This window comes from Lissotriton vulgaris, chromosome 7 (assembly GCF_964263255.1).
Source record: "Lissotriton vulgaris chromosome 7, aLisVul1.2, whole genome shotgun sequence".
Classification (NCBI taxonomy): domain Eukaryota; kingdom Metazoa; phylum Chordata; class Amphibia; order Caudata; family Salamandridae; genus Lissotriton; species Lissotriton vulgaris.
Genome location: NC_141695.1, coordinates 132,039,009 through 132,053,351, shown reverse-complemented (window position 1 = coordinate 132,053,351; position 14,343 = coordinate 132,039,009). Strand labels below are relative to the sequence as shown.

The window sequence follows — 14,343 nt, the reverse complement described above, 5'->3', positions numbered from 1 at the left end:
GGATTAGCAACTTTAACTCGACAGCCTTGGATACTTTTTCTCTCCTCTCTTTTCAATTATAACAGAACCTTATAATAGGGACCCTAGCTTCCACCAGCCGGACTCCCAATCTTCTTTTCTCCGGGCTACCTCAGCTGGTCTTGTCATGTGCCTGGGGAGCCACTTGACTTTCTGGAATCTTCCTCCAACCACCAGTTGCCATGGGGTCAGTCGGGCCTTAGGACCTTGGGCCCCCTCTTATTCCTACCTCTGCAGGCAGCACTTGACGCTAACCGGGCCACTCCCACAGAAGGAGGGCACCCACAATGGGGGCTCTGGGCTTGTTGTTGCTGCTCGTAGCGTGGCTGGCTGCAGAGCCAGAGCCTGTACCGGTAGACGCCCTGGGGGGTGGAACTCCCAGAAACCTAAAGGTATCAGAGATGGCAACAGGCTTCTGCCTACTCCACCGGGGCTCCCTCCCTCCAGGGCCAGGTGGCTGCGGCAAATAACAGGCAAGGGAATGACTGGTGGGGTGGAGCCATGGGGTATACACCACACTCCTTGTCCCTGTATGTACCTCAGCACTCACCTCTGACACTTCTCGCCGGACCCTGGCTGCTGTGGACTGATGCAGGGTTCCTGGTCATGTTTGGCCCATGCTCGCCTTCCTGGACCCCGATTCTGTGGCACTACGGCTGCAGAAGCAGCTCCCATGCACTGCAATTGTGGAGCGGCTCGGTGCTCACGCTTTCTCTCGTGTGCGGCGTATATGTGTCAACGCATTGAGAGAGAAGTAGTTGCATCTTGAATATACAATAACAGACCAATGGATGAAGAGAGGTGGCTGAAAGCCCCTTTAAGTAAGTTTATTATACACATTGTTTTAGTAAATTCCAAACTCCTTGGTTTACACCAGACCTAAAAAGTAAAGAAAGAGATGTTTGTTTTTATTCACTAGCCTCTTTACGGTATCTCAGCATTTGATTGGCTAGCAGGCATTTTAGTCCACCTGGATTGCTTCCATTGCAGTGCATGGATAACGTAGTGCCCATGCGCCTCAATGGAGGGACATTGTTACCATCTACTTTTCACGACTAGCATCTTAGATGATTCCCACCTTCGGCTGCCATTTGAGATCATGCCTAGTGCACCATGTTTTTGCACCACAAAAGCAGCAACACTGCATGAATGATCTCGGAGTCATACCTTTGTCTTAATACCTTGCATTTCAGGCAAACCACTGGTAAAGTGACCAGCATCTGACTTGTCAGTTCAACCGGCCCAGGGCCCCTAGTCTGCAAAGAATCTGCAAAAAAGTTGAATTGTCACTACTTTGCATTGTCTGTTTTTTTTGCTTTTACAGCCATTTATATTTTTCCTTGCTGAACGTCTTCTTCTCCCACCCGTTGGGAGTAGAAGCAAGACTCTTGGTCTTGCTTCTACTCACTGACCTCCTTCGTTAAGTACCTCAGTGGATGGAGACCTGCACATGTCCCTCCATTAATCCCTTCCATCCAAAAGTTCCAGGACACTGTGTCTGTGGTAACTTCTTTGGAAAATTTGCAAATGCAAAACTTTGAATTTTAATGCGTTGCATTGGCTCTGGTTTAAGCTCACTTGTGTTTCTGTGTCCTTGCCAAAGGCCTCTCTTCCCCACCTTGTTGTAACCTGTGGTTTGCTTTCTTTACTCCCATCTGCCTATGTTTTTCCGCTCGTCTACAAACCAAGTGAAAGTGCATAAGCGAAGGTAAAGACATACCTAAGCTTCCATTCCTTGCCTTTCACCAGAGGCATAGAAGTCAGATCCTGACTGTTCGGGTCACCAGGCGAATTTGGGTTTAGCGTTTGTGTTTTTCAGCCAAAGTCCTTTCTCTGCCCACCTGTTGTGACCTGTGCTTTTCTTATTATCTCCTCCCTCATTTTGCACTTCTAATGAGCCTATTAGGGCTGAAAAGGGCTTGTGGCCAGAATTCATGCTTACCTAACTTCTTCTCACACCTGTCTTCTTTAAAAACCTCCTGCCCTTAGTTCCTCTAACTAATAATTACATTCCTTCCACCATGTTACATTTCTACTGACAGTATTACCCCATGGTGCTCCGAACAACTGCTGCATTGGTTTCAATGTTGATCTTTAGTGGCCTCTGTGGAAGATATACCCTAACCCCTTATATTCAGTGCATTCCTGTTCTTGTTCCTCCCCCAGTCCTCAAAGTACTCTATAAAGTTTCTACCCTATCCGGTGGTAACAATACAGTCCTGCAGGTTGTTCCTCTGCCGCTCCTCAATGAACTCTATAGAGCTCCTACTCTGCCCTGTGGTGACCAATGCATTCCTCTGGTTTGTTCCTCTGACGCTCCTCAATGCACTTTATAGAGCTTCTACCCTGTCCAGTGGTAACCAGTGCATTCCTGTAGTTCCTTTAGCACACCTCCATGTACGCAGCAGCAGTGACTCCACCACTCTTACCTGCATGGGCCGCTGCTGCTATTGAGCTTCTACTCTGCCCCAGGGTAACCAATGCATTCCTGTGGTTTGTTCCTTTGACACTCCCTATAGAGCTTCCACGCTGACTGGTGGCAGCCAGTGCAACCTCTGTCAGGTCGTAACCAAAGCATGTGGTTTGTTCCTCTGTTGCTCCTCAATCTACTCTATAGAGCTTCTACCCAGTCTGGAAGTAACCAGTGCATTCCTGTGGTTTGTTCTCCTGACACTCCTCAATGTGCTTTATAGAGCTTCTACTCTGTCCGGTAGTAAACAGGACATTCTTGCAGTTTCTTCCTCTGGCGATTCTCAATGTACTCTATTGAGCTCCTTCTCTGTCAGGTTGTGAACAATGTATTCCTGTGGTTTGTTCCTCTGTGCCAAGCTGAGGGGGTGAGAGGACTTCTGTCTTCTCCTAGTTGAATTTCAGACAACTGCTGCTCATTCAAGCTGCAACATCTTTCATTCCTTCTTGGAAGCTCATGGTTTCAGGGTACTTCGTGCGGGAGCGGATTAGCTGGGTGTAGTCGGCGTAGGGTACAATGCTGAGTCCATGCTGTCTGACGATGGGGGGGGGGGGCTATGTTGATGTTGAAGAGCGTGGGACTGAGTGATGAACCTTGTGGTGCTCGGCAGTTGATCTCTGTGGGTTCGGTGGGGAAAGGCGGGAGTCTGATCCTTTGGGTTCTGCCAATGAGGAAGGAGCGGAGCCAGTCGAGGGCGGTTCCCTGTATTCCGGTGTCGTGGAGTATGGCTGCTAGAGTGCAATGAAAGACGGTGTCGAAGGCTACAGAGAGGTCAAGTAGGATGAGGGCTGTGGTGTGGCCTTGGTCGGGGAGCGTGCAGATGTCATCTGTGGCAGCGAGGAGGGCGGTCTTGGTGCTGTTGTTGCTGCTGAATCCTGATTGGGAGGGGTCAAGGATGTGGTTCTCTTCAATGAAGTTTGTCAGCTGGGCGTTGGTGATCTTCTCAGTGACTTTGGAAGTGAAGGGAAGGAGAGATATGGGTTGGTAGTTCTTCAGGTCCGTCGGGTCTGCGGAGGGTTTCTTGAGGAGGAGCTTGACTCCTGCACGCTTCCAGACCGGGGAAAGTGCCGGATTCGAAGGAGGCGTTGATGGTCCATCGTAGCTCGGGTGCTATGGCGGAAGCGGCTCTCTGGAAGATGTGCAGAGGGCAGTGGTCCGTTGGGGCTCCTGAGTGAGTCCTTTTCATGGTTGTGGTGGTATCTTCGGTGGAAATGGTGGGCTAACTGTCGTTGAGGGAGGAAAGGGTGGTTTTTGGAGTCTGCTCACTGAAGTTGTCTTAGAGGGCCTTGATTTTCAGGTGGAAGTAGGAGCCAAGCTTGTTGCAGAGGTTCTGGGAGGCGGTTACATTCATGGCTTCGCTGTGGTTTGGTGAATTTTTGGATGATGTTGAATGGTTCCTTAGAGTTGCTGGAGTTGGTGATGACTTTGTTCCGGATAAAAGACTTCTTTGTGGATCTTATGCGTTGGTGGTATTCTGCCATGGCTTTCTTGTAGGTGGTTAGGTCTTCCGTGGTTTTGCTGTTTTTCCATCATTTTTCAAGACGTCTGCAGGAGCGTCTGGCTTCTTGGAGGATGATAGTGAACCAGGTGGCCTTCAGCAGCTGTCTGTCCGTGGTGCGGAGGGGTGTGAGCTTGTCCACGCAGTTGGTGATCCAGCAGTGTTGTTCCTTGGCTGCAGAGTTGGCGTCGGTCGAGGTGGGGGGTCGTGAATGAGGGTAGAGTTGAAGTGCTCCTCTGTGACCTTGCTCCAGTTCCTTCACATAGGGTGAGGAGTGGGTTTGAGAGCGGGGACGGTGTTGAAAGAGAAGTGTATGCAGTGGTGGTCCATGAAGAGGGGCTTTGTGGTGTGGCTGATGCGGATATTGTTCCTACCTGCCAAGATGGGTTTGAGGGTGTGTTCTGCCTTGTGGGTGGGGGTGTTGAAAAGCTGTTTCAGTCACATGTTGGCGAGGTTGTCCAGGAAGATGGTGGATCTGGGGTCATTGAGGTTGTTGAGGTGAAACTTCAGGTTTCCGATGAGTATGTGGTCCATGGAGGTGATTGTGTACAATGAAGACAGCAATTGTAGGGGCAAATGAAGCGCAACATTCAGGGAGGGTCTGTAGGGAAGGGTGCAGCAAAGAGTGGTTCTAGGGCTGGTCTGGATCTGGAAGTGAAGGTGTTCAGTGGGGGCGGAGGAGTCGCTTGTGGTGGAGGTGGAGAGTCAGAGGGAGCTCCTGTGTGCATTGGCGAGTCCTCCTCCTGGGTGGTTGGGGCTGTCCTTTCTCTGGATCTTGTAGCCATCTGCAATAGCGTTGGCGATGTCGGGGGTGAAGAAGGCATTGGTCCAGATTTCCATGAAGAAGGCGACATCAGGTGAGAGGGTGTCAAGGAGGTCCCAGACCTCTACGGCATGTCTGAGTAGGGAGCGCACGTTAAAGAGGATGCCCTTTAGGGCTCCGGGGTTGTTGACTTCTGGTGTGGGGGTGCCAGCCATGGTGGTGCGGAGGGTGGTTACTGTTCGTCAGCAGTAGCAGCAGGAGAACTGGCCAAGGGTGGTGTTCGGTGTGGACAGCTGGCAGTTGTTGTTCCTTCTGGGGTTGAGTACGAGGAGGGCAGCTGAGTTGAAGTGGTGGGTGGTCGTAGAGCCTGGGTCCCTGGCGCTGGTAGCGGTTAGATCGCAGACAGGCTTGCCTTTGGCGCCCCACGCAGCAGCCGCCATTAAATAGGGATGAGGGAAGGGAAGCGCAGCTGGGAGGTAGGAGCGGGAACCGGCAGGGGGAGGGGCTCAGGGGCAGCAGCTTCGGGAAAGGGAAATGGCAGAAGTAAAGAGAACAAACAGAGAGAGAGACAAGGCAAACAAATAAAAATACAGAGACACAGTACCTAAAGACAGAAAAACAGGTACAATAACAAAGACAGAGAGAAACAAACAAATAATGGGCACAATAGCAAAGACAGAAAAACAGGCACAAAACAGCAAAGACAGCAGTGGAACCAGCAGAAGAGCAAGGCTCTCCCACCGGACCACCAGAGATGAGGCGCAGGCAGGAGCCTGGGGGAAGAGGAGGGCCTCGAACACCTACCTGCACAGAGCACTGCACAGGGCAGCACCACTACCAGTGGAGCTGCAGGGAGAGAGAGCAGGTCTCTGACCAGGAGTTCAGAGGTCTTACGAAATGCTGATTGTCTGTAGTGTCTGCTGGACTGCAATGTACTCTAACGAGCTTCTAGTCTGTCTGGTAGTAACCAGTACATTCCTGTGGTTTGTTCCTTTGCCACTCCCTAATGCACTCAAAAGAGTTTCTAACCTGGCTGGTGGTACCCAGTGCATTGCAGTGGTTTATTCCTCTGCCACTGATCAATGCACTCATAGAACTTCTACCTTGTTGGGTGGCAACCAGTGCCAGTTGGAATCTTTTAATGTACTATTAAGAGCTTCCACTCTATCTAGGGGCAACCATTGAATTGCCACGGTTCCTCTGGCACTTTTCAATGTTCTATATAGAGCTTCTACGCTTTCTGGTGGTAGCTGGTGAATTCTGGGGGTTTGTTCCTCTGCCAGTCCTCAATCTGCTCTATAGAGCTTCTTACCTGTCTGGTGGTAGCCAGGGAATTCCTGTGGTTTGTTCGTCAGACGGTCCTCAATGTATTTTATAGAGCTACTCATGAGTGGTGCCTTGGTCACTACTGGGTAGACTTTTGTTACTCCAGGGGGACTCTAAAGGTCTTTTAACAGGGCTGTCTACATTCACTGGGTTCTTGTAGGTTTCTCTTTTTGCTCTTGGGTGGGCCTTAGAGAGATTAAACTTTGGCTGCCTATAACCATTGCATTACTTTTTGTTGTTTCTCTGTATCTCCTGAGTAGGCCTCTGTCATCCCAAGGGATTTAGAGTGATTATCCAGAATAAGGAAAATAAGAGGGAATGATACAATCAGGTCGCCCTCTACCCAAAAGCAAAAAATATACTGAACAGACCTGACTGTTATGAACATACAACAACTTTCTTGGATCCTGGTGGCGGGATACTAATACCTCCAACCTGACACTGGCTTTCAATAAATGGCAGTTATTTGTTGTTTATCAGTCCACCCCATTTGTACCCCCATTTGATAATGTGTACAAAAGAAAGAAAAATGTGTGAAAGGTCAGAAAGTACCTCACATAAGCGTCACCAAAGGATCTCCTGGTAGGTACTCACCAGCTTGCTCACGTTTTTCATCATCGGGGACTTTCTTGACCATGAAAAAGATAAATCCACTGTTTAATATATAATAAAGAATGAAAAAAAAGAAAGATATGTGAAAAATTGCACAAGAAGTGCTAGTGTCAAGCTAGACCCTGTGGTACGAGAGGGAATAACCACGTTTCTCCAAACTAAAAATGAGTTAAGACTCACATGCCCATGCTCCAATTTGTATTAATTGTTGTGAGCTCACTTAAGATTTAAAACAAACAGCATGTTTCAGACCACTTTAGGTTAAGCCAACATGTTTCATTGCCAAAAATACTTTACAGCAAATTCATCAGGACTCAGGCCAATCTTCACCTCACTGAACTTCCGACCTAAGCCAAGGGAGACTGATAAACAAAGAACGGACAAATGGTACCAACCAGTCAGGACATCTTTCAAAAAGCCAATTGGCTTGCTGATGCGAAAGGTAACATATATAGCATGAGAGTCATAATATATTTACCAGGTGGTTGCCCTCAAAATTCATACCGGCCTCCCACCTTCTAGGGACTGTCCTTCACTCGTAAGTTGCACATCCCCTGCAGGCACATGCAGTTGCCGCCCATAAACCTGTGGTTATATGCACATAAGTATCTTACTAGTTACAAACTTACATCCTCAAGTAAAATCCTCAAGTAAAAAGGGTTCAAATCTATACGTAAATACTGATATTCTGGTACAGATATTTGTATGGGCCAGTTTGTAAGTGAAGCAATGAACACTAACACGCATTCGCTCCCCTCTGTTCATATATTTGTATTGACTGGTTTGTAAGTCAAGCGATAAATGCTAACATGCATCCGCTCTCCTCTATTTGCATGAGGACAGCCATGACCCGTTTCCCCATGATCACCCACTCATCTTATTTTCGTTAGTGCGGAGTCAAAAAGCGGGGCTCTCTCACCACCCTTCAAATTCGCCAACAGATTCAGCCCGTATTTATCTCTTGTGGAGTAAAACATAAAGGCTCTCTCACTGCCCATTCTGTCTGCATGCACACCCATACCATGTTCAGATGAGAGTCTGGTTCTACTTCATTTCTGCGTCCCATACGGTCGCACTCTACTTCAAGAGTGTGCTCCGTACCACTGGTCTAGTTTAACACTAGCATTTCTTGTGCAATTTTTCACATATCTTTCTTTTTCTTAACCCTTTATTATATATTAAACCCTGGATTTATCTTTTTCATGGTCAAGAAAGTAACTGATGATGAAAAACGTGAGCAAAATGGTGTGTACCTACCAGCAACTCCCTTGGTGACGCTCACGTGATGCACTTTCTGACCTTTCACACATTTTTCTTCTTTTGTACTCGTTATTAAATGAAGCACAAAAGTGGTGGACTGATAAACAATAAATACAATTTTTTTGGGGGGTGACCTTGAGGACTGGGCGCAACTGGCATTTATTGAAAGCCAGTGTCAGGTTGGAGGTATTAATATCCCGCCACCAGGATCCAATATAGAGTGATCACCATCTTAATAGGGCCGAAATACTCCCTTTCGGGTATCCTTGTATACCGACCCTCAGGAAGACTCTATGACTTTACATCTAGCCTTATGGAGGCTACAACTCACCTAGCACTGAGAAAATCCAGATTGCTAGTGTTGGGAGACATGAATGTCCACTTTGACAACCCCCTTGATAATGAGGCCTCTGACATAAAGTCTGATTTGCTCTCTTTACAGCTAGAGCTTAAAAACCAGGACCCAACTCACCAATTAGGACATTTGCTGGACCCCATCTTTGGGAACTGGACTGGAGTACTCCCTCTGGCCCCTCTACCGATTCCCTGGTCTGATCATTTTGTGATTCCGATGCAAATACAGATCCCTGCTACCGAACTCAGTTCTGATACTGCTTATCGCTATCAATGCAGAAAATGGAAACATTTCTCCATTGACTCCTTTATTAAGAAATTTGATAACGTTGGACCTCCTGGAGGGTCCGATTGTGAAACAGCTTATAGTCAGCTACAAAAATGCATTACAACTGCTTTAGATAGCACTGCCCCGATTCGTACGCTGACTAACACCAAGAGAGCCAATAAAGCTAATCCGTGGTTCACTCAAGAACTACGTCTAGCCAAATCTGCTTGTAAAAAACTTGAGCGGACATGGCGTATCAATTTTTGCCCAAAAACTAAAACCCTTTACAAAAAAGCGCAAAAAACTTATAGAATGATCCGAGCCTCCAAAGCATTCCACTATAACATTCGCATTATGGAAGCAGAGAATTCCTCGAAGGAGCTTTTCAAGATCTTTAAAGAAATCTCTGTAACCGCCTCTAACAATATTTCCCTTAATGATTCAGTTGATACTTGCAATAAGATCGCTAAGTATTTTTCCGGCAAGATCACTGACATCTATGCCAACTTTTTGGGCAACATAAAACCAGGACACGACTTTGCTGAGAGTGAAGACGCCGCTCCCACAGATTTATGCCTGCGTAATTTCACGGTCCCTTCCCTGGAAATCTTTGTAAAAATCTGCCAAAGTATTAAATCTGGTTCCCCTCGGGATCCGGCTCCTCCCAAAATAATAGCTGCTAGTCTGGCTGTTTTGGAGCCCCACCTTAGGTACGTGCTACAAATTTCCTTTTTTACAGCCTGTCTGCCTGAAGACTGGAAAAAAGCAATCGTACTTCCTATAAAGAAAAATCCCAATGTGAGTCAGGATACCCTAGAGAATTTAAGACCTATATCTCTGCTACCTTACCTAGCCAAAGTCGCAGAGAAAATAGCAAATATTCAACTCATGGCCTATCTCGAATCCCAAAATGTTTTACACAGCTCTCAGTCTGGTTTTAGATCAGGCTATTCAACAGAGACAGCGCTCCTTACGGGAAGGCGCAGATGAGGGTAAGACTATGGCACTCATTATGCTGGACCTCAGTGCTGCGTTTGACACTGTAGCACACTTCATCTTGCTACAGTGTCTAAACAAAGCTGGGGTCACCGGGAAGGCATTGGGCTGGCTGAAAGCTTTCCTAACCAACCGGAGCTTTCAGGTTCAGAGAGGCAATTTTCTCTCGGACAGCATAGCGTTAGAACAGGGGGTACCTCAGGGCTCTGCCCTGAGTCCCACCTTGTTCAACCTATATATGGCCCCACTGGCAGGGGTGGTCCAATCGTACGGCGTAGAGCTAGTCTCTTACGCCGACGATACTCAACTGCTGATCTCCCTGTCCCAAGCTCCCTCCTTGGCTGCTGAAAATTTTAAAACCTGTATGAGCAATCTTGCAGGTTGGATGACCCAACATTGCCTCAAACTCAACGGCTCAAAGACTGAGGTGTTGATAATTGGAGGCAAGGACACTAGCTGGACCAAGGAGTGGTGGCCATCCTGTCTGGGGTCTCTACCTACTCCCGGCAGAGAAGCAAAGAATTTAGGTGTCTGGGTGGATACCAAACTCTCCTTTGACAGCCATGTAAATAAAATTGTAGGGAAGTGCTTTGGGGTCATGAAAACTCTCAACCGTACCCTGGACCTTCTCCCTTTGGAGGCCAGGCGTACCCTGACTCAGGCCCTAGTAACCTCTTGCATGGACTATGGCAATGTACTTCTTCTTGGTACTTCGGAAAAGAACATCAGGAGACTGCAGGTGCTACAAAACTCGGCAGCACGGCTAGTATTGAGACTTCCCAGAAGAGTTGCTTCTAAACCCACCTTGGCAACCCTTCACTGGCTGCCCATTAGGAAGAGAATTCTTTTTAAAGCCCTTCTTTTATGCTTTAGAATTATCTCTCACAGTGCACCGTCCTACTTGTCTGACCTAGCTGTCCCACACGAGCCTAACAGAGCACTTCGTTCGATGGGAAAGGGCCTCCTCATGATCCCCCGTATAAAAAAATCCAGAATGGGAGGTCGGTCTATCCGTTCCCTGGCAGCAACCAAATGGAACACCCTTCCCATCAATATTAGGCTAGCAAAAAATGAAGCCACTTTCAGGAAACTTCTAAAAACGTACCTATTTGCCCTTTAGGCTCTTCCCCTCTTCTGATCTCTGACCCTATTCCCTAGCCCTTTTTTTGTTGGTTGGTTCCTGGCATGTCCTGCTGTCGTGGCAGAGGCCTCCTGGTACACAGAGGGGAAGCACGGTCTGACCCTCCCTAGACCATTGATGCATAGTTAGGAGAGGACTCTATATGACGGGCTATGGGCTAGAAGCATTGGTCACCTCCCAGTGCAGCTGAGGACCAGGAGGGAAAGAATGAGAAGGCTCTCAAAGCCTGGTGCATGAATGGAGGGAGTGTCAGAGACTGGGGTAAATATGGGAGCTATGGGGCAGATCCAGAGGCAAGGGTAAAGGGTTTTAGGAGACAAGAATTCTTCGTGGAGCAGAACCTGGGTAGGTGAGAATAACAGAAGCATCGTCTGGCAGGATGGCAGAATGTGACATTTCTTTAGACAATTTTTCATTATCCATCCTGTTGATACTCATCCTACTGAAAGCACTAACAGTGCTGTTTCTGTTACACTGAGACCTCTAATACTGTCATTACCAATCTAGGGACACTACTGGAAGTGCTGTCATGAGTACAGTCTGGTCGCTCATAGCCTTTTGTCTTATGCTAAAACATTGTTATTATTAACGGCATGAGCAAAATGTCTGCAGAAGAGCGTGGTTATTTTATGCATTCTCTGCAGTTGTGCGCTTGTTAATGTTGACATCTGAAAAATTGAAGTTTATAATTTCACTTGTTGATGAGCATTGTGCAATTACCTATTTCAAGCTGCCAGCTACTTGGATAATAAATACACTGTAAACATAAAAAGTGAGAGAAGTTGAGCACCGAGCTGGCACTCCAGTCACAGAAACCAATGTGACCAGCCCTCATCCGCTCACATCTGGGAATGTCTAATTGATAATTGTATTCCAGGGAGCCAGTGGAGAAGGAACAGCTTGAGTCATAGTAGAATAGATTAGCCTATTACTTTGTGACATTATGTCTCCTCTTCCTCTCAACCTAGGGATGAGTACATCATGAAGTTTTAGAGGGACATTAATGAACTAGTAAAGCATCATGTCTTAGAAGCTCCACATCAGCGTTAGCATTAGCGGTGGGCGGGACTCTGCGGAATCTCACAGAATTTTTTGTACCTCTGCGAAAGTTTATGGATTAAAACTCCACGAGTTCTGCCCACCCCTAAATAGGTCCACAATAGGTCAAGACTACAGAATCACCTCAGTACAGATAACAAAATGCCATGGAGTGCCATTGATATGATGAAATGGGGTTCAGATACAGAGGTCAAGATATTAGAATTACAGGTTGTACATACAGGATCATACGCAGCAAATATAATTCCATGTTATTTTCTCCTTTCAGATGTTGGTGTGTACTCCATTGCCATGAGTGGATGTGCAACTGAAAATTTGTGTATCGCAGATCAAGATTCTAGCATTTTTGCAGGCGTGCCCATAATGGGGAAAATTCAGTGCAGCAGTGAAGCCATCCTTCTTCAACATGGCTACTTCCTCCCTGTCCTTGTTGGAGTTGTTCTGCTGAAAGACTTCTTTTAATCTCCACCGCATAAACGCAGATACCTTAAAGAACTGTTGATTATTCGGAAGCTCAAGCTTAAAGTGAATTCGCAAGATTTACAGTGATGGGCATAGCTAGTAATAGCCCTGCATCAGCAGTAGCGCTGAGGCCCGGGTAGGTGAGGGACACACTGCACCTCATGATGGCCATCATGTACTACCCAATCAGAGGACACCGAGACCACTTTCACTAGCTTATATTAGAGTCCATATCACCCTTGCTATGTCAGTGAACGCTGACGTCTGACGAGGGGGCTTGATCTCGGATGCTCAGAAACCTTATCCCTCAAAATTGTAAAAAATGAATTACTTTCACCTAAGTCCAGCCTCCAGGATGTAAATCATTTCCAAAAGGAAGTTGTATTATTTCATAGGTTAGATAGCATCACCTCTACCCTATATAAGCTTTATTCTTTTTAAATTGTGTTTCTTTTTCCGGAGGATACCACTGAATTCCTCTGTTTTGTTCCGCCACCTGACCCAGTGACTGAACACATTGTTTCTCTGGCTTCCTGCCAACATTTCTTCCTGCTACCAACTCTACCCTTTGATTTTGTATTCTGTTTGTTTCCTTGTTTTTACCCCGTACACGTACACTTGTCTTCCCCCAACACCCTCACATAGTTTGCTGCTCTGGTCTTTAATGGAACAAGAGATTGTAGTACCAAACAAGCATTAGAAAAGTCAATAGGCCTGGCAGATTATGTAGGGCAGTCTTTGCAAGGCAGAATGTTTTTAATGGATGTATGACGTTACAACGCATGCTTTTACCACGCATGCCGTTACAACGCAGTTTTTACAACGCATACCATTATAACGCATAGCGCTTTGGGGTGCTGGATAGTGAATAGTTTAACTTACTATTCCAACTCCAGTCCCCATGGATAGTAGGGAAGGTGTTGGATAGTAAATTAAATCTATTCCCTATCCTAGAGCGCCCCCCAGCGCAATGCGTTGTAATGGTTTGCGTTGTAATGGTTGCGTCGTAATGGTAGTGTGTTGTAAAATTTTTGTTGTAAAGGTTGTTTGGCGAATTTGTGCATAGATGTAATCTTTTGCAGGTTCATAAAGTAGCGACGTCTGTACCTTTTGCAGAACTTTACTTACGCAGTTACACTCTGCGCCCCCCCAAAACTAACCATACCAGTCCTGACTTTACTGTGCTTTTTGCATGACAGCACATATCTAATACCGGCGCTCTTTTTTTGTATTGATGTTCTGTTGTTTATTTTTTGCTATCAGATTGTTGATTGTTTTATAAATATTACTAGTGGTTTTATACAAACATTTTCCAGTGGCAGCATAGCTATTTAAACTTTCAGCACCACAGTGTCTGCTCATATCATCAATACTCCTGATTGTATCTAATACTACATATCTAGTTACATACCTGATACAAGTGATCATGTTTCGTTGGCTATTTGTAATCTACAGCTTAGCTTGAAAAACTCAGATGACGTTTGTTGCCCACTTTTCACAACAATTATCAACATAATGTGTGGTGTACTTAAAATATTAGCTCTTAACAATAGATATGGCCAAATTATACTCCGCTCCAATGTACTACAGTGTTGTGGGTTTGAAAAGTGTAATATTTTATTTGCTACAATGTTACTGAATAAATGACATCTGAGTCCAAACATAGTCTTCAAAATGTCTCTGATTTCACTGTATTCCTTTTTAAAATGCAATTTTGCTTCCGCCACAGCAGACAACTTGTGCATAGGATAGGCAGCAGGTAACTGCAACAGCCAAAAAAGTAAAAAAAAACCCTTTCTTAATTATGAGATGTAACAACAACATGGCCAGGCCCGGCGAGTCTAGTTCCTTGCCCGTCAGTATTCTGGTCCAGGGACCGCCCAGACTGTTGGGTTTGGATTCCAAGGTCTTTGTCCTGCTCAAGGTCTTCAAGGGGGTCCCCAAAGCCTGTAAATCACCTCCTTGGGCTGCCTTGGGCTCTGAGGTAGTTGCATATGGAGAAGACAGCTGACAAACTTTCTTGAAGCAGGGGCAGAAGGTAAGTATAAACCTCTCCTATGAGCCTGCACCAGGAATGTATGGGCCCGATTCACAGAACTAACTTCAGACAAAATCC

The 14,343-nt window shown here is 46.4% G+C and overlaps 1 protein-coding gene across 1 annotated transcript in view; it reads left to right on the top strand.

The window, feature by feature from the left end:
- The window catches only part of LOC147700995 (phospholipase A2 inhibitor gamma subunit B-like), a 184,079-nt gene extending 170,191 nt beyond the window's left edge, over nucleotides 1-13,888 (top strand). Inside the window, exon 5 of the mRNA XM_086929818.1 lies at nucleotides 12,034-13,888. Coding sequence (XP_086785944.1) covers nucleotides 12,034-12,227 — 194 coding nt within the window. The 3' untranslated portion in view covers nucleotides 12,228-13,888. The remainder of the gene's footprint in view (nucleotides 1-12,033) is intronic.
- The last annotated feature ends 455 nt before the right edge of the window (nucleotides 13,889-14,343 follow it).